The sequence below is a fragment of the Cupressus sempervirens genome, chromosome 11, assembly GCF_028749045.1.
Source record: "Cupressus sempervirens isolate cs-2001-9-10 chromosome 11, ASM2874904v1, whole genome shotgun sequence".
Taxonomy (NCBI): Eukaryota; Viridiplantae; Streptophyta; class Pinopsida; order Cupressales; family Cupressaceae; genus Cupressus; species Cupressus sempervirens.
In genome coordinates, this window is record NC_143128.1 from 358,766,743 (window position 1) to 358,794,030 (window position 27,288).

Consider the following 27,288-nt stretch of genomic DNA (forward strand, 5'->3'; position numbering starts at 1 on the left):
GACTGGTTATGATTGGCAAGGTTTAATAGAAGGTTTGTAAGAAACCTCTACGCAAGAACATGACCCTTGACTGAACTTGACAAAAAGAATTCTATTGTTTAGTCTGCAAGGCCACAGAAATCATTTTAAGAACTCAAACAAACCCTTGTCTCTACTTCTTTTTAATCATCTAATCTTTTAGTGAGCTCTTTATCATTCAACGTCACCTCCTTGAATTTTGCTTGGCTTCAGTACTTTTGCAGGTTAACTTGCCAAATGCTTTTGAAAATAGTTGTTTGACGTAGAATGACAAAGAGAAGTGCATGTCCACATACTGTATGAAATTGTTGACCATCTCAGATGGAATCGTTAAATGATATCAATGTATCTTCAGGAATAATTTTCATCTAGACTAACCATTTTGGACAAAAACATATTTTTTTCACAAGGAACACTTGCATGGGAGCAACAGAATTGGATTGAAAACAACTTTGACTGTACGAGAAGCGTAACGGCAGTGTTTTTAGATGCTCTGTCAAATTGAGATGAGGCACCTATCTTCAGTGCCATCTTTATTATCCAGCCTACTTTTCTAGTGGAATCTTTGCAACTCTATATCTATTGCAATGGCACAACTCAGCTTACAAGACGTTGCAAAGGGTAAAAGGTGGTTAGTCAAGAGTTACATTATATTCTTTTGAAATCACATAAACTTTCAATCTGGGTCAGGAAATCAAACATAGGCACACATCACCTATTATAAAGGCAAATACAAAACACCTATAGGAATATAACTGCTAGTTCCTTTTGGCAGTACATTAGCATTAGAATTTTCAATTTTGTGAAAAAAACAAGAAAAAAAAAAAACCTATCAGCACATAAAGTGGAGACCACACCACCTCCTGGATTGCTTCATCCAAAGGTTGTTCCAACTTCCTAGACAAAACTGGAAATTGTTCCAAAGGATTTCATTTCACGTCTGCAACAATTAGAAGGTAAAGATAAGATATTTGTTGAGGTAGATACTTTGACAAAGTATGCAAATTTCATTCGTGTGACTAAGTCAATGTCTAATTGGGAAAAAATTACAAAAGTATATCTTGAGAATATAATTAAGTTGCACAGAATCCCACGAAGTATCATTTGTGATTGGAGAAGAAACTTCAAGAGCCATTTTTGCAAGAATGCTTCAAGCTTGTTGGGGAGGCATTAAACTCAAATCCATTCTACCCTCTCCAAAATAGTTGGGTAAGCTGAGGTGGCAAGCAAATGCTGGAAGACCTACCTAGTACCTACTCATATTTGCAAGGGACAAACAAGAGAAATGGGTAGAATAGACTTGCAGAATGTTAGTACACCACCACCTACCACTCTGCAATAAAGATGACTCAATTCAAAAAATTATATGCTTTATAATCTCTGTCGCATCTAGACTGGGTAGCTCATAAAGGGAAGATGTCTGCAGCAGTTGACACATTGGAAGAAATACAAAATGTTAAATGTCCTTATATTGCTCAAGGGAAACTTGGCAATGAGTGCAAAGAGGATGAATAAGCAAGCTTTGGGGATAAAGCTCTTTGTGGGGGAAGGCATGTTCTGTACCCAGGCATTGTTGTTTTTGTCACCTTTATGTTTTAAGCATGTAGTAGTAACCCCTACTATTAATAATTATATAAATAATGTTTCATTTTCCTAGGATGAATGAATAGTTGAGCTATAAGTAGACATGGGTTAATCATGGTTTTTAACCAAGTAAATATCAAAAAGAATTGTTAATAGAATATGAAGAAATTTCATTGCACGAGTATTCTTACAGCCAGATCTACAAGTGCAGTCCATCTTGACAAGCAGGCACTTCTATTTTCGTGTATTTCTTTCTTCAAAATTCTGTGTTGCATTTTTGTGACCTTGTGTATGGAATGATAGTCAATTCAAAACTTGGGTTGAAAAGGGCAAAGACTAACATAAAAAAAACAATAAAAGTGAGAGGTCTAATAAAGGAAAAATAGAAAACAGTTCACTAGGGCACCTTGCTTGGGCCACCCAGGATGGTTGTAAGGTGACAAGGAACAGTTCAAAAGGTAGCAAAAAGAAAGTGGAAGCCTTATAAGAACCCAGGTAATGCTCATTTAAATTGTAAAATTGCAATAATATAATTTTGGGGGCAATGGAGACCCTGTAAAGTTAATGCAAAGGATCCATAAGAGTCAACAAATGAGGAATTGCAAAAGTCATAGGAACTGCAAGTAATTGAGTTTTGCATTACATTTACATGGCAATCAATTTGAAATTTGGCTAAATATTTCTTGTGTGAGACTCTAATTTAGTATATGTAAGAAGCTAGTTAGTATTTGACCTCACTCAAAAGTAGATCTGCATTTCTACCCCTGGTCCCATGCTTCAAATCTGCTCTTCATTTTTCTACAGTTATTCTTTATAAGAAAATGTTTTTTTCTGAAAAATATGCAATCCTAACTTTCCTCGTATATACACTTAAACATTATCTAAATTGACTTAACAAAAGATAATAAATTGGTTTTCCATTGGTGAATGCTTGATGCTTGATCATGTACCTGTAGAATGCAGTCAAAACACAGATCTTGTTATCTACTGTTAAATACTAAACAGTAATGTTTTTCATGTTACCTTTGAAAGAAATCCATGTCTAATAAACAGGTATATTTCTTTAATGTTCTTTGTAATGTCAATAAAGGGAGTTCATGATGCATAAGAAAGACATTGAAATGCTTTTTCTGGTCTCAATGCAGAGCAATGATTTGTTCTCATTGTTTCTAGATGAGACGATGACATATTCTTCTGCAATCTTCAAGGTTTGTCCTTCACCTTCCCAACATCTCAGGTGCAAGGTATCGTACATTATGCTTTGATATTAATTGCTTGAATTCAGATATCATAATAAATAGTTGATCTTTGAATACATATCTAACAATCAACAAAAAAAGTTAAATATCTTCAGAATGATCCCTACTAAGGGTTCCATAAATATTTTGGATTATTGTCCACTATAAAATATAAAATACAAGCATGCTATCTTTTACTTGTATTTGGAAATGAACTTCAGTGACTACAATATCTTATACAGATATTTGGAAATGAATTTCAGGGGCCACATGAATCGCTTAAGGATGCACAGATGCGAAAAATACACTCATTGATAGAAAAAGTGAGCCAACTTGGTTGTACATGTTTAGATTCAAATAATTTCCTTACACACATTCTATAATGACAAACAAAATAAAATAGATAGATGCCTTTAGCGGCTATTTGTATTAAGTTCTATTAATTTATTCATGGTCTTCAAATCTTTAACCAGGCTCGAATAGATGCTAGCCATGAGTTGCTAGAAATTGGTTGTGGCTGGGGTAGTTTAGCCATAGAAGTTGTCAAACGAACTGGATGCAAATACACAGGAATTACTTTATCAGAAGAGCAATTAAAATTTGCACAGAAGAAAGTAAAAGAGGCTTGCCTTCAGGTAGATTTTCTAAGCTACAATACATAATTACTGTTCTTTGGATTTGCAGTTTCTTCTTGATACAACCTTCTGTTATGCTGTATTTGGAGAAATTAAATCCTTTTGGGTTTCACTGTTTTCATTTTGGCAAAGCAAATAAGAAATGGAAAATCTTCATCAATATACACTCTGACTTTTCTTTTCTCAACAAGCACGTTTTCATCAGGGGTTGGACAACTGCAACATGCAGCTAACTAATTGGTTGATTTCACACTTAAAATTGGAGAAAACAAAAAAAAACTATAATTTATGACATAGGAAATTTCAGGAGACAAACTAAAGGTGGGTAATGGTGATATCATAACATAATTTGAAATGAACTCTCAAGGTGGATGGCATTGTTTTAGTAAAAATACTGCATATACTATGAATTCCAAAGCATAATAATCAACAACAATTTCCTACATGGAACATCAGAAAACAGTAAATACTAAAAGTGCCCAGGTAGTGGTTGACCATGGGTCAAATTATTGCAGAAATATCACCAAGAAGATAACTTTTCGCGATAAGTTATACATGGCGATAAAACACCTGGAGTTATTGAAATTTTGTGTTTTTATCGCTGAAAAAACACAAATTATCACCAATAAGTTGGCCGTTAGTTGCTAAAATATTCACTGCAGTGATATTAAAAACTAGTGTTGTGATTAAAAACTATTCGGGGTGAATCATGTTGCTTCTCTTGAGAGTCCTAAGTTCTAACGTGTTTGCCACTATTGACAGCTGAGATACAGCAATTAGTCCACCAGGAACATAATGAAGGTAATGCCAATTGTCACCATATAGACATCCAGATGTATTGCATTAGAACAGACATGCATTCAAAAAGTGAGACCGACAACTGTCAATATAATTTTCAATACCAGACAATTGAATAGCTGAATATGCTACATCAGTAATGGCATATAAAGTTTCCTCCTCATTCACAAAGACAGTCACAAAATGAGTTGGCAGTGTTACCTAGTTAACAAAAAGCATGCATTAGATATTGTTCTACAATCAATGATGAATCCAAGCCCTTGAAAATTTAAAACATGACATGACTTCTACCAAATAGAGAAGGGTATCTTGCATCTTAACACTGCATCATCGTATCAAGTATGGCCAAAAATTTCTCTCTTAAAAATATCCTCAAAGATGTTTTTTAAGGCAGTCATTTATTTGCCTGTGGTTTTGTCATCTCATATGCCATGATAGGTATGCTGTTCTACAGTCACGTAAATTTTTTTAAGAAATGCAAATCATTATACTCCATCCTAAAAAAAGCAATTGAGTCTGCTCATTTTTAGACAAAGGTACACTCACTATCAAGTAATCTCATTTTTTAGATAGAAGCCATCCTAAGAATCCATAACCATTAAGAGGTGGTCATCACAAGGGAAATTGCATGTAATGTTGCATTAGTAGATCAAATTTTGCACCGCCTCAAAATTCAAAGATAGAAATGCACTGTACATGCAAGAAAGAGCTTGACTACATTGGTGATAGTTGGGAAGATATTAACAATACAATGTACTGGCATTTATGCCCCACCACTCAAATTTGAAAACCAGATTGACAATAACCATATAGGAGACAAGAAGGCTTGGTAAGCTATTGCGGCAGAAGACAACTATCAAGGAGAAGAAATGCAAATATTGAAAAAACAGTACATCAAAGGGAGAAAATATGATTAAAGATATGATATAGCACATGTAATATTTCAAATTTTGTGCATGCAGCATATCTCAAGTTCCATCTAAAATTAAAAGAGAAAAAATTAACATCCATGTGATATTTTGTTCTGTGAATTCCTACCAGTGAAAACAACAGTGACTAATCATTTTATTTACATTTCATATCTAACCCATAGTTCAAAACCTACTTTGCATGGCAGAAAGAAGAATTTGTGCCTTAACATCCTATAATTTTGCAAAGACTATTTTAGTAGAGCTTTTGGGAAGGGGAAGAGGACTATGTAGACTACTTTGATGTTGTACTTGTATTTACTTATTGTTTTACAAAGATGATTTGCTATTTTTAGTTTGCTTCAGAGTTCAGACTGTCAGACTAAGGCTACCAGCCATCAACATTCCACATGAGAATAAGATTTTGTATTATACATATCCAGACTCAGCTTGTTTGGTTTATTTACTCATTTACTGACTCATTAGATGCATTTCCTTATTGAATCTTGCAAAAAATGCATTTCTAATTATTTAAGCAATGTCTTAAGTTCCCAATGTATTCCCAGTAAGTTGCTGATTTATCTCCAATAATTTCCCAATAATTATTTTTTTTGCCCTCGGCAATACATTGCCAATAACAATATTTTGGATTATGATTGGTACATTAAAATATGGGCAAGTTCTTTCCTGTTTATTGGAATCTTGGTTTCAAACAGAAAATTGAAAGTTTATTGTAACTGGAATACTCCAGAATTTTACAAATACAATATTTTATTAGGTGACTTAAACTATTAATAGTCAATGCCTTCTAAAGGTTTAGCAGACTAGAATTTTAATTTCAACCCAATATTACCATCATATGTCTATTGGTAAATTAATTAATTTTTGTTAATGTTGTGCCCAAAAATAAAGATAAACAGCAATAAACAAAAGATGAACAAAAAAGACACATAAATTTATCTTGCGAAAAATCCAGCCACACACAAAAAATACCTCTTTTTTTAAACTAATAAATGTCTAAGTACAATGCTTTCAACTTGATCCAATTGCTTATCACAGAGAGAATGTGTGTGTGTGTGTGTTAAAGTGAGAGACTTCATAAGTGAAAGTCTCTTTATTTGCCAAATATGAGTCTCTTCATATTTCCAAACATATGTCTCTTTGCATATTGCATGCCTATTCATATAATAAAATATCAGATATTTAGAGTAGGACGCCTAGTACACCTTGGATGCCATGTCATGCTCACTTGGAAATATCATCATAAATCTTTTCTAAGTTTCAGCATATAGTAATATCAGAAGTAAAGATCTCTATCGCAGCTATAATCTTCAACACTACCTCTTAGCAAGAGAGAGATCTTTTGCATGGCAGGCACACATGGCTGCAACCAAAAATGTCAAAAAGAAATTATAATTACAAATTATCTCAACAAAACATTGTTATCTCAGCATAACATTATTCAACATAGCAACTTCATAAAAGCATAAGACTTAGGTCATGGAGTCACACGCATGACTTCCACCATGCCTACTCGTGGAGGGTGGATCCACCATAGCTACTTACAGAAGGTGGATTGAGGGCTTTCACTTCAAACTTCTCCCATAAAAGGATGCATTTCCACTATGCCTACTCACAGAGGGTGGATCCACTGTACCTACTCGCACAGGATGGAACAAGTGATTTCACCTTGAACTTCTCTCGCAAAGAACTCATTAGCAACATGTATAACAATGGTTGAGATTCCCTCTTAGCGAAGATTGCTTTAATAAACACAACAAGATAACCAAACAAGGAGCTTTAGAATTGACATTCTCCCTCTTTCATGCAAAACATTCTCCCTCTTTCATGCAAACTCACTCTAAAGCTTAATAGTTTCCCACTGAATATCATTTCTTCCTCTTAAGGGAAGATATGTATCATCAAACAATGTCACCTAACTGCAACCAACGTCTCCATGTTCATTTCTACAATCTGCATGACTCTTGTATATAATCTCTCATCCATCCTACAATCAAGAGAGATTAATTATAAAGAGAAATATAGAGAGGCTAAAAAGCATAGACTATTCCCAGTGATATATAAAGACAATCATGATCAACATTCAAAGATGTAGTCATAGAAACTTATCTCTTTGTAGTCTAATCTTCCTTGAGAAGGATCTCAATATGCATACAAGAGTAATGATCCTAATAGGATATTGATCATGCACAGATTGAAAAATAAAGAATCATCAAAACTTGGTATCCTATATACACATAGAACTCCCAATACATAAACAAGCAGCAAACTCCTAATACACATCCACACATGCAGCTCTCACTACTCACAAACATTAGCAGCTCTTGATATACACCCAAACAGGCAGCTCTCACTATACACAAAAACAGCTCTTGATACACACATGCTACCAAAACCAAAGAACACACATCATTAATTGATAGATATGGTCATTCAAAGGACAAATATGAAAGACCATTACGGAATACGAACTAAAGAGTCGTCACTGACCATAATAATCTGGCAACACAGTGTAATAAAACAGGTCGCAATGAAAGAAATGAAAAGTACTCCGCCAACCAAAAAATGGTTGCCAATTTAGACAAAAGCGATTGTCTCCATAATACCACAGCTAGAATAGAGACCACCCACTAATAAAATCTCAAGGAAAAAAATGAATAGTTTGACTATTGTTGTGATAAGGCCTTTACATGAAATCATAGTTCCATGACTCTCTGCAAGTCATGCGAGTAGTCCAAGTTGCCGAGCCAAGTAGACTATGCCAAGCTTTTATAAATCGACCAAAGTCATGGAATATGATATATAATTTCATATATATAGCAATAAAAGTATATAATTTAAAGGGTTTTTTGTTTTTCCAAGTCATTGTCGAGTTGTTGCCAAGTCATAGGCCAGTCATGAGTCGAGTTGGCCTTGTCGAGTCTGAGCTGAGTCATAGAACCAACAAAAGTAAATCTTCCTTGCTCAAATCGCTAATATCACCACATCGGACATACACAATACAAAAGAAATGATATGGCTCTTAAACTTGCAGACCAGAAAGAAAGTATATTGTATATTCCCCAAAATGCAATAGCAGCCTTGAAAAGAAATCGTGCCTTATGATATTAGTTACATGAAAAGAATCAATGCCACAAAACTGAAGTCCATCAATATCATCTGACAACTGTTATAAAGCACACATGGCAAAGAATGAACACTTGAAATGAATCATTGAGTTCAATAGTAGAACCATCGACTTCCACAGAATAAAACGAGCATCTTAAAAAAAATGAGTCAGCATAATTGATGATTCATGCACAGTGAAAAGTTAGCATATACAGGATGTCAAGTGTGATTCAAGCAAGATGCAAAATGAACACATAGAGACAACAAAAAGAAAAAAAGATTGCACATTATGAGAATAAAACAATAGTAAAAGAAAACTGCTACAGCTCACGCCCAACAGAGATTTGGATGAGAACACGAATAAGACGATAATATCACTTAATCTGAATAGCTTTCAAACCCAGTGTAAGGATGACTGATAACTTTCAGAGAAGCTCACAACAAAATTATCAAAGATAAGTATCCTTCTCAATGCTACAATCTTCAACACATACATATTGCCTACCAAATACTTATACAATATACAACAGATATACAAACTAGAGAAGAAAAGAAACTCCCTTATTTGTTGTTATCTAACTTGACCTAATACCATGTTAATGTTTTATCCAGAAATAAAGATAAAAGATAATAAACAAGACAATAACAGAACAAAAAAGACACATAAAGACAACAATTTATTCTAGGAAAATCCTCGAAGTTGAGAGAAAAACCTAGCCCCACCAAAAAAAAATCTCTTTTATTAAAAATAAATGTCCAACTATAGTACTTTCATCTTGATCCAATTGCTCATCACACAAAGCAAACACACACACACATACTGAATTGAGAGACTTTGTAATGTCATTTTTTGAGCTAGTCCAATGACTGTGGGATTAGTCCATCACTAAAACCCTCGTGGCCTAGTCGTTTAGATAGAGGGAACATTGGTTCACTATTACTTGCTCTTTTGGGACATCTCCAGAGTGTAGAGTGGTTACTGGTCAGGTCTAGGCGCATCATCTTTTCATTTCATTCAGTCTGAGGGGCTTACTATTTATAGTAAGTTAGCTATTGTGGCAGTGGCTACAAGAGGAAATCAAGGTACAGTGTAGAGTGTCATCAGTTGCAACTTACCACTACCTTCATTTGGAATGTTTCTTACAACTTACTATTTATAATAAGGGGGTTGCTAAGTTTAGCAAGGCACTTGATGACCAATTAAAACCCCTTTTGCAGTGGGAATAAACAATTAACTTAAGAATTATTGAAAAGAGTATAATTAATGGTATTAAATAACTTATAATAAAGTTATTTAATAAAGTCTCTTTACCGATTGTTTAAAAGGACAATGGGGCCATGACACATGAATTGGTTCTTTAAGTGACTTAATTTTACTTTAAATGTTGCCTAAGTTAAAACCATGGAAAAATACTTAAATATCCCCAATAGATATTTCCCAATTTCTTTCTCAAAATAATATTCAGAACATAAACATATGAAGATGCATTACAAACCAACAATATAAACCAGTAAATTCTCATGAAGTACCTTAAAATATGTTATTGCATTATACCTCAGTAATAAAATAACTAGCATTCAAACTCCAATCTTAAACACAATTTTATAGCTAGATTGGAATACTAAGGAAAGAACTTGTAAGCACACGCGAGACACCTAATGTTACGTCTCCACGGACAATGGGTTTGCGTCCACTGTCTATTGGCACGAGGGGCTACGTCCTCACGCTAGATGAAAGTTGAAGCTTTTTGAATAACTCTCACAAGAGAAAAACTGAAATCTAAATCATAAACCAAGCATATCCCAATGAATGAATCTCTTCTCCTTTTAATTCTCAAAGCTGTGACTCTTCGACTCCCTTCCTGTCTTTTCGTCTTATCCCTCCTTGTCACTTTTAGCCCACTTCATTATATTAAATTGACCTTTTATAAATTTAATTCACACTCTCATAGTCAATTTTAATATTATATGAATGTCTTTAAATTTCCTAATGTCCCACAAAAGGGGACATTACAAAGCTTCTCTCCTCGAGATTTCTTGTCCTCAAGCAATCAGTACCAGGATCCCATATGAATCTACAGGTAGCTATGTAGCTCAATCTAAAAACAAATCCTACCACACTGCAAAGCAAGGTGTCAAACTGCAACCCACCCGTCAACCAATCCTTGGATACCGTGTTAATCTATGAAGTATCGTTGCATCTGTAGGTCGTACAATTCTGATCCAAATTGCATCCAATCTCAAAGTGTGTAGAACTACAACAAAATCCTCAAAATGACATAGATACATATAGTCAACACCTGGATCCCAAACCTTGTTGTTATGACTAGCTGATATGATGAGGTATGTATAACCCAGTAGATGGTGACAACCCGACGACCCAACCTAAATAGTTGATGTACGAAACAAGCTACTCAAAAGCTCAAAACAACACCATGGGCACATCAAATACCATATTGTCATCATCAATTTGGGGAACCCCTAAGTACATAGGTGCTATGAGTACGAATGAAGCTAAGAAACCATTCCCTATGATTGAAACATAACTCTCATCAATGCTCCACCAAGATCTATTCAATGGCTGATGTATGAAATCTGTTAGAAATGGAAAAAGAAATCTGTAAATAAGCAATACCAGGAAAGAATCTAAGTGAGTAAATGCATGAAAAGATATTACCATAAAATAGGAGAGAGAAAGCTTCAAGCTCCAACACCATGAGACAAGATATTTGGAAAGGGGAAAGCAAAGAAAACCCCTTGTGACATTATGAATGAGGCATGAAAAGCCTAAGAAGAGAGAGAGAGAGAGAGAGAGAGAGAGAGAGAGAGAGATAGAGAGCAATGCTCATACAATAATTGAGAAGAGGAAGAAACCTCATTGTGAAATGAGAGAAGAGGGTCATCTCTTAAATAGAGATGAGAGAAAGGAGTTAGAATGTAACTCCCATGTCTATGAATGCCACCATTCATAAGTGTGTGAGGCCAAGTGTGAGATTCCTCTTAAGGAGGAATAATCTAAATTACAAATTACAATAAATATTTGTCCTCACATATTCCACTAGAGGACAAAATAAGATGTAGTGGAAAAAGGACAAAAAAGAAATATACTAGGATACCTTGGCTTATATCCTAATATATTATAATAATAAAGAAAGGAGGTCTAACCTTGGTTTATAAATACACCAAGGAAAGATTACAACTTCTAACACCCCCCTTTAATCTTTACTTGGGGAAATTATATCAAAGGGTATTAAACCCATAATTTACAAAAAACTGCAACTTACTCTTCAATATGAAGTAATTTGATTGTCTTCAAGCCATATGGTACATTTGCAGATCCAAGAGAAGTACAAGAGTCCTTTGAATGTGATCAAGTGGAAGCATAGACACATCTTCATATGTGAAAAATCGAGACGGTTCCTTGATGGATCACCTGGAAAACAAAGAGAACAAAAAACAAGACAACTATCCACAAGTAGAATTTCATCTTATATTCAAATTAGAAATCCTTTTGAATAAGGATAAGAAAATTTTCATAGAGAAATAGAGGAAAATAAAACATGTTACCACAAAGTAATGGAGATAACCTGATATCAAGATAAATTATATGCTCAAAACAATTGTCAACAAGGACAAATTGAGTAAAAAGCTTGATCAATGCTCTCATGAAAAGTATATTATACTAATGCACAAATGACCACAGACAAGGCCAACTAATGATACTTGCATCAATCTTGCATCAATCACGTGGATATAGACAGTCCACTTAATGAATCATCTCACTGCAAGTTAATGGGGGCGTCCCTCCATAACGTGCATGACTCATGATCTAAGCAATAAAGTATGCAAATCATTATCACATTAATATATGAAAATAAAGTAAAAGAGAGACATGCTGATCAAATTAGTATTATCATGGTTTGTTAGGATACTTCAAACGAATGGATTATGAGGGTGTAACAACATATTGCCTTCAAAATTGGATCAAATCATTTGAATTTGGAGGGAAAACTCCAATAATAGTATCCTCTTTATTGAGGAACAAAATGGAACAACATGGAGGGAAACTCCATAAATATCAATCTTTTAAAATAGAGCATATAGAATCAAATGGAGAGAAACTCCATATAAATATTAATCTTTCAAAGTGCAACCAATAGAACCAAATGGAGGGAAACTCCATATAAAATGAGTGCACACCAATATAGGATGAAGGTATACTCCATGGGCCAGATAAGGAAACTATGTATCAAGTATACTGAGGGGACCTACATAGTTATCCTTGAAAAAATTGGCTCCCTATGCAACTCAAAATAAAATATCATATAAATCATGTATATCAATGGTATAAAACCATAAAGTGCCAACATGGGCATAGAATGATGCTATAAACACATAACAGTGCAACTATGTGCACATCAAAATATCACAATAAGGTTGAAGGCAAATGTGTAAGATAACTCATAATCCAATCAAAATGAATTAAACTTTATTTTCAAAATGCAAAGATCCAAGGATGATCAAAATAAACAAAATATGTATATCAGGTATAAAACTCCATTGAAGGTAAACATGAGTACTTAATTCATTTTGTGAAGGTATAAATTAATTTTTTGAATCATTATATTTATTTGGGTATATATGTGTGCACCCATATATACTCGAATAAATGTACCTAAAATAGCTCGGGTAAAGACAATAATCATCGAATCATACTTAATATTTTGGAATATAATCTCTATGAGAGGATTGTCTACATACGAGACATAAGGAATAACAAACTCTTGGATATCAATAACAAGAAGACCCAACATAGAATAAAGACATAAAGAGGATTAGTTTTAATAACTAATAAGAAGTTAGATCTAAAATTCCAATAGTTGAATGATCACAAGGTATAACATGGAACCAAGAACATTCTATGGACTAATCCTCTAAAAAGCCTATATGAATCATGTCTAATATCAAGACAATGTGGTTAATATTAAAACATAAAAAGCACATGTAATTGAAATCACATTATTAAAATTATAGAAAATATGATCATATCTATACAAGAAATGTTTAAAAAATCTTTAAAAGTTCTATTGAAAAAAATATTTAAATATTTAAAATAAAATAATAATTGAGTGATGCCTTGTCTGAAAAAAATTGAGAAACACAATTATCACTCTGAGTTGTTATAGTAAGAGTTTAGAACCATGTTAGAACTTTTTTTTAAAATACTAAAAAAAATGCATATCAAAATAAGATGGGCATTCGAACATAGCCCAACTGTATCACTTACAAATCTTCCATTCTAACGTTTGGCTCCGTATTTTCTCTTCCCCCGCTGCCCATGCATATCAGGGCTATTCAAAAACTATCATGATTTCCTTTCCTTAATACAAGTGTAACGAGCCTCATTTGAACGGCCTTTCTGTGGCCTTCTCGCCTTTTTGATAGGAATAAGACAGAAGGAATCAACTATAAAGAATTAAAAACGTAAATGGAATATAATGATGCAAGAATAGTTATGCAACTTTAAAAAGTGCCAAATAAAGAGAAAGAGATAAATTTGGCAGAGAGTAGAAATAACCACTGAACATAGGGAATATTAATTATAGTGCATGCATTCAAATTAAAAGAAGGAGCTCTACGTGCGTAGGTTCAGAACCTGTCGTCTCTGAAGCTTCCACACACAGTTTTCCTCGCCTCCATCTCTGGCACCAAGGACCTCCAGATGGTGCATCTCACTCTCAGGATTCTCTCCTGTCCCGAGGAGACCCACCTGCCCCACATCTTCCAGATGCTCGACCTCAAGTGCGACAAGAAGGTGCAGCCTTCCATCGAAAATGAGGTCCTCAAGGAGATGGAGAGTGCACACAAACTGTTCAATCAAATGCTGGAGTCTGATGTGGTAACATGGACTGCAATGATTGCAGGCTATGCCCGTAGTGGACACGGCGAGGAATCTGTGAAACACTGATCATGCACATAGAAACCAGCAATATCTGTGGGTATATTTGGCAATGCAAACCCATTTTTTTTCTTATAAAAAACTGCCCTGGGTGTTTGCGATTAGATTGAAAACGCATGAGAAATATAATATTTTGAGCTTTAGAAGCCAAAATGAACAAAAACTCGTATAGAAATCAACGCTGAAATGCAAGGGCAGTATCCAAAACGTGAATCCACATAACAAAGACAAAGATCTTGCTTGTAACCGAAGCTATCAATGTCATTTGGTTAAAACACACACACTACGTAAAAGAAAGAAAGAAATTATATTTGTGTCTACTGCCCCGATGGCCCTGATTCAGATTTTGAGTACAGCACGCAGGCTTATACGGGCTATGAGCCTACCAGTATGCGGGCCATCAGTCTTGAAAGCAAGATTCTCAAAGAACTCTTTGAAGCTCTCCATATCTCGCTCCACACCGACATTAGGCAGATCGGGCATCATATGTGCAACCACCTTGAAACCAGCATCTTTGGCCAAGCAAAAGCAATCGGTTACTGCAGCAACCGTGTGACCCCTGTTGGTCTGACGAATTATTCTTAAACCATTTTTATTTGCAGGAATAGCTGCAACATGATTTGAAAACAGTAGTACTAGAATATTGCAACGCATGCAAATGCTACATTCACAATGCACATGCACATCTGACTGCTTTATGAAGGAATGAACATTTTTAATGAAGTTAACGGGCAGGTAACGTTTGTAAGGCTCACTGGCTTTGGATTTGGGGTTGATCCAGATTTGGATCAGAATTGGCTCTGGCACTTCGAGTGTCAAAGGAAGAAGAGAGGGCAAGACAAGAGGCTCAAGCAAAAAGAGCTGCAGAGGAAGCTGCTTCAAAGGCTACACAGGAGGGACAAGAGCAAGCATCAAGCTCTCGTGATGATTCAATGGCAGAACCGAGTGCTACTGTTGCAACAGGAACAATTGGAAAAGGGCCCGATCTAATGGATGATGAGACTGCCCTACTAGAGCAAGCTTTGGCGATGTCAATGGATAATCCCGGAACAAGTCAATATATTATAATATATTAGGAAGGAAAGGGTGAACCAGCTAATGTGATGTTTGAATATGGTTTCAGGCATGCATATTCTTGGGCTCTTACACTTCTTGCCATGGGATCGGCATGCAAGGAGATCCATTTACATGGCAGAAGAAGCACTTGAAGCCAAGCTCTCTGCTGTCCACACTCAAAGATGGTGAAGCCCTAACAGACATGAAGCTGCTCCCACAGCTCCAGCAATCAGAGAGAAGACGACCATAAAACCAGTGGCCTCATTTCCCATGGGGAAAAACAATGGTGAGAATGAGAACCCCACTGGAATGCTGCTTCTGGGTCCAGAAACATAATAATGATCAATGGCCTTGTTGAGTGCCCATCCAGCAATTCCAGCAACGGTCACGTACATGCAGAAATTCAGCAAGAGCATAAGTCCATCCAAAGACTTCACTATTCTCACACCCATTTTTACAAAATTTCAGAATGATTTAGAAAAAGAGCAATTTCTTAAAAAGAGCTCCAAATGACTCAAACTGAAAAAAATGAACAATTCCTTTGTTTTATAGAAGCACAAAGTAATGTTTTGATCTGCTATTAACAAGAGTAAAAAAAAAATTGATATCTAGATAGGAAAACCCTTTGGCGGCAAGCCTTCCAAAGGGGGTTAGATGAAAACTAATAGAAAATAAAAAGTAACCTACACAAATTAGAGCAAACAGAAGTTAATCAAGTTTGGCGGTAAACCAGCCAAACCCAAAAAAAAATTCAATTTCTTCCATCTTAAAAGGATTAAAGAAGAAATTAGTGAAATCTCTCTCAAGAGTCTCCTTCGAATCGTACCATCATGCAAACACTCAAAACAAAGATTAAATGGCTCTGATACCATGTTAGAAATGGAAAAAGAAATCTGTAAATAAGCAATACCAGGAAAGAATCCAAGTGCGTAAATGCATGAAAAGATATTACCATAAAATAGGAGAGAGAAAGCTTCAAGCTCCAACACCATGAGACAAGATATTTGGAAAGGGGAAAGCAAAGAAAACCCCTTGTGACATTATGAATGAGGCATAATATATTATAATAATAAAGAAAGGAGGTCTAACCTTGGTTTATAAATACACCAAGGAAAGATTACAACTTCTAACAAAATCCATCCAACTCCTCTATGGGTTGAAATTGGGAACCGTATTTGGGATGATCAAAGGATGAGTGACTGTAGTCAATTCACCACACCAATCCTATGACCAAGATCCACCGCTAGGAACTATATCTGGATCCAATATTCTTAAGTCAAGATCATCCTCTTCATGACAATCAAAAAGAGTTCCCTCATTTATCTCAAAAGGGGGATTATTGGAAGTCCAATCAGCATTTATTTCAAACATGGGGTTGTCTACAAGCTGAATATGATATGAAATTTTGGTACTTGGTCTTTTGGGACTATTGTCCAAGTCATAAATCTACTGAATGCTATCAAGTTCATCAATTACTTCTTGGAAAAACTCCTGCCTCTCTTTACCCTCATGCTCCCGAAAATGATTTGTGATCCTAACCTAATTTTTTGCTTCCTGAACAGAAATCTAAATATCATCCAATGCCTCATGAGCATAATTAAGCTCCTTGTTGAGCTCCATAATCTCATTCCTTCCATTATTCAACTGATCAACATGTATTCCAACAACCTTAAGAATATAATCTCCGTCGGAAAGCAAACATAAATACTCTAATTTTATAGATTCAAGGGTTGTTTTGACTACCTACAAATCAGCAACAAGAAAATCTCCTTTCACTCCCCTTTGAGCCTTCCTATGGAGATCCTCCACCATCCTATAAGTGTTGCCATAATGTACCAAAGATGCCACAACCACGTCTTCACTAACCTTCAGCTGGTTCTTTAGGGCATTATTGTCATGTTGAAGTAGTTCATTGTCTTGCGGTGTCATATTGGATTGTTCCTCTAAATTTATATCATGTGTATAAGAAACATATGGTTCATCACACAGACTCCAACATACTATTACTTCGAGTACAACTGGCCTCATCAACTTGTTTTTCAAAGCTAACCTCCAAATCACCAACGTAGAAACTTGTATATTCCTTATCCATAGCTGAAATCATCTTATCTACATTTTTCCCTGCGTTGGTTTGAATTTCTTTTGCCTCTTCATTATTACAACCCACAAACAAGATCCGATGTACTAGTGTCCTCACATGTTGAGCAAATCTGTTCCTGCCTCATAGGGATTCCTTTAACTTGTAAATCCTTCAAGTTCTTCACTATAGCTGCAAAACTTTCTTCAACACCGCATCATTGTAGGTTGTTGTAGGAGATGATATTCGTATAATCTCATTGAGACGAGAAGCAACCACAAGGTTAACCCCTTTATCTGGATGCCCCATAAACCTAGGCTGGACCAAGGTCACCATTGAAGGTTGTAAATCCCAATTTAAGAGTCTACAATCTGCCTACTCTACATTGGTCAAATAAGTTTCTATCTCTTCCAATTTGGAGAGAACATCATTTGAAGATTCCATTTGTTCTAATTGCAACCCAAGTACATATAGCCGACCAAATTGTCTTTCTTTCTGCAAGTTTCTTAGCTGAAGGCCATTGAAAGTATTATTAAATTCATCTAAAAAGACATTGTTCTTCAAATCTTCCATTATTTTGTTTCTAGTTTCTTCCGCAAATGGTTGCACCAATATTAACCCCCATTCATTGGAAATTCTAACTGCAGTAAATTACACTCACTCCTGTTCCAGTAGTTCACATGCTTCTAATTATTCTAATAACCCTGTTGTTTAATACTTATTGCTTCAATTTTATCCCAAAATCTTATACTGGCCCACTAACAATTGATATTATGACTTCTGGCTTAATACTATTATGAGTCTGTTTTGCTATAGTAGATTGTGAACTATTCAACCTCAAGTAAACCCTCAACACTCCATTTATGAACCATTGTCGCCCACTTTTTTTTTCCAATCTGCTCAAAAGATAATCCTCAATACTCATTCTCCTCAGAAATCTTGTCTTGAGCTATAGATGACTTGCATTCAAAGAGTGATACAAAAGTGTCGCTACTCCTGCAACCATAGCCATTGTTGTTGTGGCCATTATTTCTCTTTTTACAACAATGAATTGATTGAATACATAAATAAATCATGCTTAGATCATTCAGAATAATCTTTTATGCATGTGCTAGACTTGTGTGATTCTAATTGAATAGTATCATCCAAAGTTCACACTCGGTAAAATAAACAGAAGATGTTGTGATGCTCTAGGAAGGCTCCAAGATTGTCATATCTCCTTCACCTAATACTTTTTTTCACAGATCATATAAAGCAATAACAAAAATCTACAACACTAATTACAGCAAAAAATATATTCTCCGATAATAAGAATTGACAAATTTCCTGCACAACCATATATACACCTATACCTCCAATCATGGTGACAAGATTCCAACTACATTTGTTGCTCACAAAGATTTTTGGAGGATCAATGATAGATTTGAATTTCCTCCAATTCTCATTTTTATATCAATTCGAACAATTAAGATTTGTTTGCAAGTAATAGTCATGACTCTCCGACTACTCTAGCAATGGTCGTTTTAACACAACCTATCAGTTCAACCTAAAAACGATAGCGTATGGAACTAGCCTGTTCCTAACCTCCATCCACCCAATGTAACGTTTCTTCCCTTTGGAAAATCAGCTGGGAATCTTATGCTCACCGGGTTATCACTTAACATCTCTACTACACCAAGAACAACAATTTCTCAATTCTAGGAATTGCCGTTACCAACCCGACTCTTATATGAGGATTCCGATTGACAGAGCTAAAAAATGGCGTCAAAATTGTTGTTTCATCTTCTCACCAACCCTTTCAACATGCAAGATTCAACCAATCATTACAAGGAATGCCTTGCACGATGATATGAACTGCTCCTACAAATATTAGAAGTGATTTCCAACCCTAAATCGAACATCACCGGTCTTGCAAAGGAGACACCAAACCTGCAACTACACCTAACTTGTCACTAATCAGAAACTCCTCGCTAGAAATGTCTGTGGAGCTCACTACATTCATGGCAAACACCCGATAGCCTCTTCCTACAATGTAACCGTTATCTCTAAAAGTTGCACCCTGACTGGATTTCTCAATTCATTCACTTTGAGTAACATGGAAACACTCCTGAGTAGTGGGTGTACCAAAATTAGGAGTGAATCTCCAAGTTCTAAGCTGGTTCCTTATGATGCTTTACCTATTTGCTCCTTAAACATAAAATTAAACTTGGGAGGGAAAGAGATAGAAAGATTGCTTGCATGAAAGTAAATGCTAAAAATTAAAATTTAGGTGATACACCAAACAATAAGATGGGAATATTGTTGACCTAACACGATGAAGCTTTCTTGAACAATTATGGGGGGCACAATATTGACCTCAGAAAACTCATATAAATATTTCACAAGAAGAGTAAACTTTAAACAAGGTGCTGAGGGAAGTGGTAAAACTCACAGTTAGCAACCTGAGAAGAAGCACAAACCCACGACTTGTAACCTATATGAATATTCCAAACTCACTTGCAGATAAAACTGGGACATAATTCAGGGATTCAAAATAAATCACAAGAATTGTATCGGACCAGTAACTTACACAGCAAAATGAACACAATAAGCGCTTCTGAACTATTCATTTATTTGAGATTCAAAGAACAGTTCAACAACATTCATCCAACTGGTTACAAAGTGATCTGCAAGAAATATTATGAACTCCTAAGAGATCACAACAAAATGTTTTTTTGCAAAAAACCAGAACCTCTATAACATATTTACAACTGTCTTCTATAGAGTTCAGGCATAACTCTGATTTAACCATGAAGTTCAAACCCCAACCAAGGTGGAGTCAAGTTGCAGAGAGAAGCAATAAATGAATATCAGAACTAAAATCTGATCTTGAAATCAACTTGTTGTAGTGAAGTGACAAGAAGGGCAAAACAAAGCCACCCAACTGTAAAAAAGATTAAATCCCATGAGATTTGATCATTACAATCATTAATGAAGCATGGAGATGTAAAGATGTCATGCAAACAAGGCCAAAGAATGTCACTCAACATTAAGAGCAGTCCTTGTAATGTATTATGGCTGCAACAAAAGAAATTGTGCCTCTGCCAAAAACGCAGGATGGGATAACACGCAAGTTAACCTGCCACAAAAATGCAAAATCAACCCGCGTGGAATAAAACTGATTTGCCCCCAATAAGATGAGTCATCGATGTAGATCTTCATTCTGAAATAGATGCCTCAAATGTTGCAAGAAATCTCCTTAGCAAGTGATTAAAACCAAACCGTAGAGCAAGATCCCTTCATTCTCCAACAGACAGCTATAATACACTTCAAAATATCTAAATATGTATACAGATTTGACAATCAAGAGTAGCCCAGCAGAAGAAGGATCCACCATGTGGCATGAATCTATTGGTCAATACATTCCCAAATGTATGGTAGAGGAGGCAAGAAAAGTCGCTCCTCAAAATAGTGAAAATGGTTCACGCAGAATGTTAACCCAGTAGAAAACACGGGTTAACCCGCAACTCGACAAATGAAGGAAAATGAGCCAACTCAGTCAATGAAGGAACCGAGCCAACTCGGCTCATGAAGAGACCAAGTTAACACGAAATGTTAACCTGACCAAAAGCCTGTTAACCCACATCAAAGAATTCAACCCATTGAAGATCTCTCAAATTGGCTATCAATGATGGAATGAAAGGGGGGCAAAAATGGTCAACATTCTTAGCGACTCAGAGGGGATGCTTGCCTGCTAAGCATAGATTAGTGGCCTTAAGCAATCCATTGGGTATAGAGTCACCAACAAGAAATGACACGTTGTCCCACCTGTGGCTTCATAAAATTCTACAACCAGCAAACACTAAACTTCGAGGTGCTCTAGAAAGCTTAGAACAACTTCAGAAAAGGAGCAAAAGTGCTTGTGCACTTCTTGGAAAGCTAGAAACAAACAAAAAAAAACTAAAGCAAGATTGCCAGAACAACACTTAGGGAAAACTACTATATACAAGGTGAGACTTGTAGATCATACCTCAAAGCAAGGTTTGAGGTGTATCCCATTCACAGGGATTGGCATGACATCCCCTTCCATAATCCACAACTAGTAGTCATTGTGCTCTTTGCACTCTGAAATTATAAATGGCCCAACCCACATCTGATCAAACTTGTTATGGTGACCCGGTCTGCTTTTCAAGGCATCCAAGTGCAAAACCAGATCACCCTCCATAAAATTTCTAAGTCTAGACTTCTTGTCAAAAACTTTCTTAGTCTAAATCTGCTAGTATTCCATTATCTGTAGTGACTTATTCCTTTCCTCCTCTAATTCTAGCAACCTAGCATAACTTAGCTTTAATGGATCATCCTCTTCAAAAAGCATAAAATTGTCAGCCAACTCTAATGAAGGGAACTCTACAGAAATAACCAGCTTGGCTTGTTTCCCGTATACTAGAACATAAGGTTAATTGCCAAGAATTCATTTAGAAGTAATTCTATCAAGCCATAAGACTAATCTCAACTTAGAATGCCAGTCACGCTTGTTGTCCACCAAAGTCCTTTTTAGTATCCTCAACAAGTTTTTATTAGTACTTTCAGCTAAACCATTGCCTTGAGGATAGTAATTCGATGAAGTGTTGAGGTAGACTCCATTTTTTCAGGCCCATTCAGTTATTCTTGTCCCCACAAGTGCTAAAGCATTATTAGATATAATGGAGTCAAGAACTCCTAATCTGCAAATCAAATCATCGTAGAAGTTCAACACAACAACTTCATTGGCCTCTTTTAAAACTATTGCTTCTATCTAGCATGTGAAATAGTCTGTGGCAGTTAGGATCCATTGTGTCCAGCACTGAAATTTGGATTTATGGGACCCACAAAATCAATACCCCATTTCAAAAATGGCTGATCAATTAGAACAAGATGAAAAGGTAAAGCAGCTAATCTTTCTTTTCCAGAAAATAATGCACATTGCTTACATTTTCTCACCCAAGCATGGGTATCGCTGAACAGATTGGGCCAATAATATCCAGCCCTCATTATTTTATAGGCTGTTGTTTTTGGAGAAAAGTGACCCCCTGCATCATGGAACTGTTCCAAAAACTTGTTGGTCTGGTTATTGTCAATACATTTGAGGACTCCGTCCATATCTTTTCTGAACAAAAGGCCATCAATCAAGACATAAGGTATAGATTGTAACCTAAAGTACCTTCACTTGGCTCTATCAAGCGATGGAGGACATTCTCCAATTTCTAGAAAATGGACCATCTCTTGTAACCAGCTCTTTGATTGGTCTCATTCAAGCGCACATTGATTAGCAAAGACAACCTTTGCTACATCATGTGCAGTTTGAGCCTTTTCATGTGCAAGTTTCTCGCATAAGCCTTTTCCTCTAACAAGCTTAGTTACTTGAATATCTACATCATATTCTATAACTCGAGTTATCCAACCAGCTCTTTTTTCGTTGATATCTTTGCTTAACAAAAATTCTTTCACGCTAGGATGAGCAACCATAAGATAAAACTTATTGCTAGAAACAAAATGTATGAACCTTTTTAGGCTTTTTACCACAACAAGCACATGTTTGTCAATGAAACTATATCTCTGCTCATACCCCTCTAAACCTTTACTGAAAAAAGCAACGGGTTTCTCTAAACATTGATCATTTTGCTGAACTAGTATTGCAGAAATTGTATCCATGCTACCATGTGCATATAATATGAAATCTTTTGAAAAAATAGGATTTACCAAAGTAGGAGCAGCTGATAATGCCTTTTTTATTGCTCCAAAATTGTCCTTGGCCTCCTTTGACCAGCTGAAAACAACATTTTTCTTAAGCATTGACGTCAATGTTTTCAACAAGTTAGCAATATCTGGAATGAAACATCTTACAAAATTGATTCTTCCAATAAAACTCTGTAGTCCCTTCTTATGATGTGGCAAAGGTAGCTCCAGAATGGCTGCGACTCTTTTAGGATCAATAGTAATACCTTGTTTGGATACAATATATCCCAATGATTTTCCCTTGTGAACAGCAAACACACATTTTTTGGGGTTGAGAGATATACCAAACTCCTTGCATCTTTCTAAGATTTACCTAAGATGTCCAATATGGTCTGCAACGTTTTTAGAAAAAATTGTGATATCATCCAGATAAATCAACACAAATTTGTACATTGGATTATTGAAAGCCATCTCCGTGGCTTTTTGAAAAGTTGCCCTTGCATTGGATAAGCCAAAAGGCATCCTTCTATATGCCATAGTGCCCCCACTTCATGGTGAATGCAATCTTGAACTGATCCTTCTCTCTAACCAAAACTCGATTATAGTCAGAGTATCTGTCAAGAAGGGAAAACCTCTCAAAACCTGAAACATATTGGAGCATTTGCTCCATAGATGGCAAAGGACGTCGATCTTTCAATGACACTCTATTGATGTCTCTAAAGTCAACACATAACCTTAGCTCCCCATTCTTTTTTCTAACAAGAACAAGGTTTGACACCTAGCTAGTATGCTTGATAGGGAATATTATGCCACTTTCAATGAGCTTGAAAACCTCCTTTTGCATTAAAGGTTCGAGTTTTGGATTGACCGGCCTTTGTTTTTGCCTTATAGGTTTAGAATTAGCCTCTAACTCAATAGTGTGTTGGTCAAGATTTGGATCAAAACCCTTAAGATCCACATATTCCCAAGCAAAAACATCATTGAATTCTTGAAAAAGATGACTATATGATGTTTTGTCTTTAGCAGGAATTGCCTTACCAAATTTTAAGTTTCTCCCCTTTGAAATGTCAAGATCTTCATAATGATCTTGCTGTATCAGCAAACTAGTTTTGTTCTTTTTTGCTTGGTCATATGTGTTAAAGAGGGATTCCAGAGTAACCAACCCCTTGGGCAACCTATTGGAACTCAACTCTATAATCTGATCCCCATATTATTGTTTTACTTTATGTTGATTGGATGCTAAAAGCATGTCTTCTTCACGCAGGAAGTTTAAAATCTGTTCATCACTGTCAAAAACTTGCCAATTAACATCGTTGTCAGGTATACAGGGTTTGACCACAATTTTGATATGCTGTAGTATATCTTTCTTGTTAATACTTTCAACTATATCAAATTGTGCTCCTACAACAGCTAGTCTGGCAGCATGCTGATTTAAACTTCTAGGGGTGACAACCACATTAAAAGCATCAAAATCTTCAATTATATCCCAAACTTTGTTTGTAGCTTTTCAATTTGTCATCTTTTGTCATATGCAATCCTCTCACTTGGTTGACAACTAGCTCGCTATCTCCAAATACTTTTATACATTTGACACTACTCATTCTGGCGCATTCCAAACCTTGAATTAGACCTTCATATTCAGCTATATTGTTTGTACATGCAAAATTGAAACGGAAGGCTGCATAATACTTGTCTCCACAAGGAGAGGTCAACATTACCCCACCACCTGAACCATTTTTGCTCCTTGAGCCATCAAAGTACAATTCCCAAACTTTATTTTGCTGCTTAGAATGATCTGTTGTGCCTTTGACAAGGTTTGGCATAACCAACCCAACCTCTTGGAAAACATAATTTCCTAGACCAGCATCTATAATATTGTTGGTCTCATCTCTCAACGTGTTTTCTGTTGCCAATTCATCTAAAGAAACATCAGGGATACTATCAACTTGAGTATCTATATCTTGGGTGACGATGTCTTCCTCTTGATCGAATGCAATACAATTGGCATTGATCACACTGGGTATGTAAGGCTCAATGTGGTCTTTTGAAAGTAATTCAGACCTGATTGTTACTTTGGTTCCATATCTAGTCCGAAATAACATGTGTGACCAATTTACAGATAAGTAGCCTCCTATCTTGGCTGTGAATTCTCTTGACAGACAAAGGGCAAGGAATGGAGGCAAATCTATTACAAAGATGTCTTGGGGAATAGAAAAGTTGGGACATGCATGGAGTGTTAAACTTGCATTTTTTATGAGACCTACCATATTAACACATGAACCATCCAACTGGACCACACCCTTCTCTAAGGATTCATACTTTAACCCTAGTTGGTCTGCTATCTTCTTGGGCATAATGGAGCTTGTGGCTCCGCTATCTACCATGCAATTGTCGACCAACTTGTCCCCTATAATCAATGAAACATAAAAAGGTGGAGGTTTCACATTCTTACCTTGGATCTGATTTCCCTGCTTTCCTAAGTAACAGCTCCTTGGTTTGTTAATATAGCCCTACGAGGTTCATCAACAACCTGATTTGGAAGGTCTACTGCTAAGGCCTCCTTCAACAAGTCGGCTTGCCCTGGAATAGCTAGGGAATCCCACATAGACATCGTGATGCTCATCCTTTTCATGTTTTCTACAATATTAAATGGTACAGTAGCATGCACCTTTGATTGGACTTTAGGAATGACAAGATGTACTTGTTGTGGTTGTTCTTGAGTACAACAAGAGAATTTCTTTGTTGTTCTCAATGTTGATTGGATGGCTTCTTAGTTGATACATTCTTGTTTGTCACTATTTCATTGTCTAGGGCTCTCTTCTTCGCTCTAGTGCAGACACCACTTGGGACATTATTCCTATTTACAACACAATGTTCTTCCTGTTGCCAATTCATGAAAGTAGCATCTATAGGAATGACTTCTTGTTGTCTCTCAACTTCAACTTCAGATATAGGTTGTGTACTAGAGCCAACTTGGACCACTAAGGCTTGATTGATGACTCCATTAGAGCACATAGCCTGATTGTGTTGCTAATTGCGAGGGTAACACCAATCATAGTCTGCTGCTAAGTTATTTTGAACAGGGACAATATCGCTGATAGTATTTACAAGAGGAGTAGCATTCAAAGGGGCAGTGGCATAAGACCTAAAAGGTCTTTGGTTGAAATTATGCCTATTTGGTGGATATTGCCCTTGAAATTGCTGTTGGGCAAGTTGATTTGCAGTCTGATTTTGAGATCGGTATGGTTGTCTAGCCTGGAATTGCTGCTTTTTAATATTTATCAGCTCATTGTTGAAAGTTCGCAAAAGGTTTTCCATCTTGAGCTGGCCATTTCTTATCTCTTGCAACTCCTGTGAAGGGCCTACAACTATAAATTCTTGGTTTGGTATAGCTGGCAATGGATTAAAAGGTGGCACAACCAAAGATATATTAGGCTGAATATTTGAATATATGGGCATTGGAGGCCTAGAGGCAATCTTACCCACTTGAATAAGACTATTTTTAGCTCTTACAGCAATATCATAACCTTGCGGTAACAAAATAAAGGCGGTCTAGAAAGAGTTTTCCTCATCAAATTATTGAACTATTCTATTGAATTCCTTTTTGTGGGACATTAACTGCTTTTAACTACCAACAGTTAACTAAAGTAACAAAGCTCAATTAAAATAACTATATCAATGTTCAACTGAAATAATGATCAACTATAATAACTATAATAATGATTAATTGAAATAACTGTAACAGTGATCAACTGTAATAACTATAATAACGATTAACTGAAATAACTGTAACAATGATCAAGTGTAATAACTATAATAACGATTAACTGTAATAACTATAATAATGATTAACTGAAATAACTGTAATAATGATCAACTGTAATAATTGAAATAACGATTTACTATTTTTCCATACATATAAGTAAAGTAAATGCTTAACATGAAAAAGAACATGCAAGAAATATTTGGTGAGCCTTTAGTTGGTTGTGCAAGCCTCGGCTTTCGGTAAGAGGAGAAGCATTGACTTAGACTTAACCTCCCAACCTCGGACTATATTTATCCTCTCACAATCTATTGAATAGAAAGACCCTCCCTACCCTGGGATCAGGCTTGGGATACTTTTAGTCTAGCCACTTGAGCATTCCGGTGTTTAGAACGTCCACACAGTTATGGACGAACATGTCTGAATAAC

The 27,288-nt window shown here is 35.9% G+C and overlaps 1 protein-coding gene and 1 pseudogene across 1 annotated transcript in view; one reads left to right on the forward strand and one right to left on the reverse strand.

Annotated features, from left to right (window-relative positions):
• LOC149529552 (uncharacterized) overlaps positions 1–27,288 on the forward strand; it is a 246,065-nt gene that overhangs the window by 170,833 nt on the left and 47,944 nt on the right. The window contains exons 16-18 of the mRNA XM_089808557.1: positions 2,748–2,810; positions 3,104–3,163; positions 3,314–3,475. Of these exons, the coding sequence (XP_089664683.1) occupies positions 2,748–2,810; positions 3,104–3,163; positions 3,314–3,475 (285 nt within the window). The remainder of the gene's footprint in view (positions 1–2,747; positions 2,811–3,103; positions 3,164–3,313; positions 3,476–27,288) is intronic.
• On the reverse strand, positions 15,454–15,919 carry LOC149529553 (membrane protein PM19L-like; annotated as a pseudogene).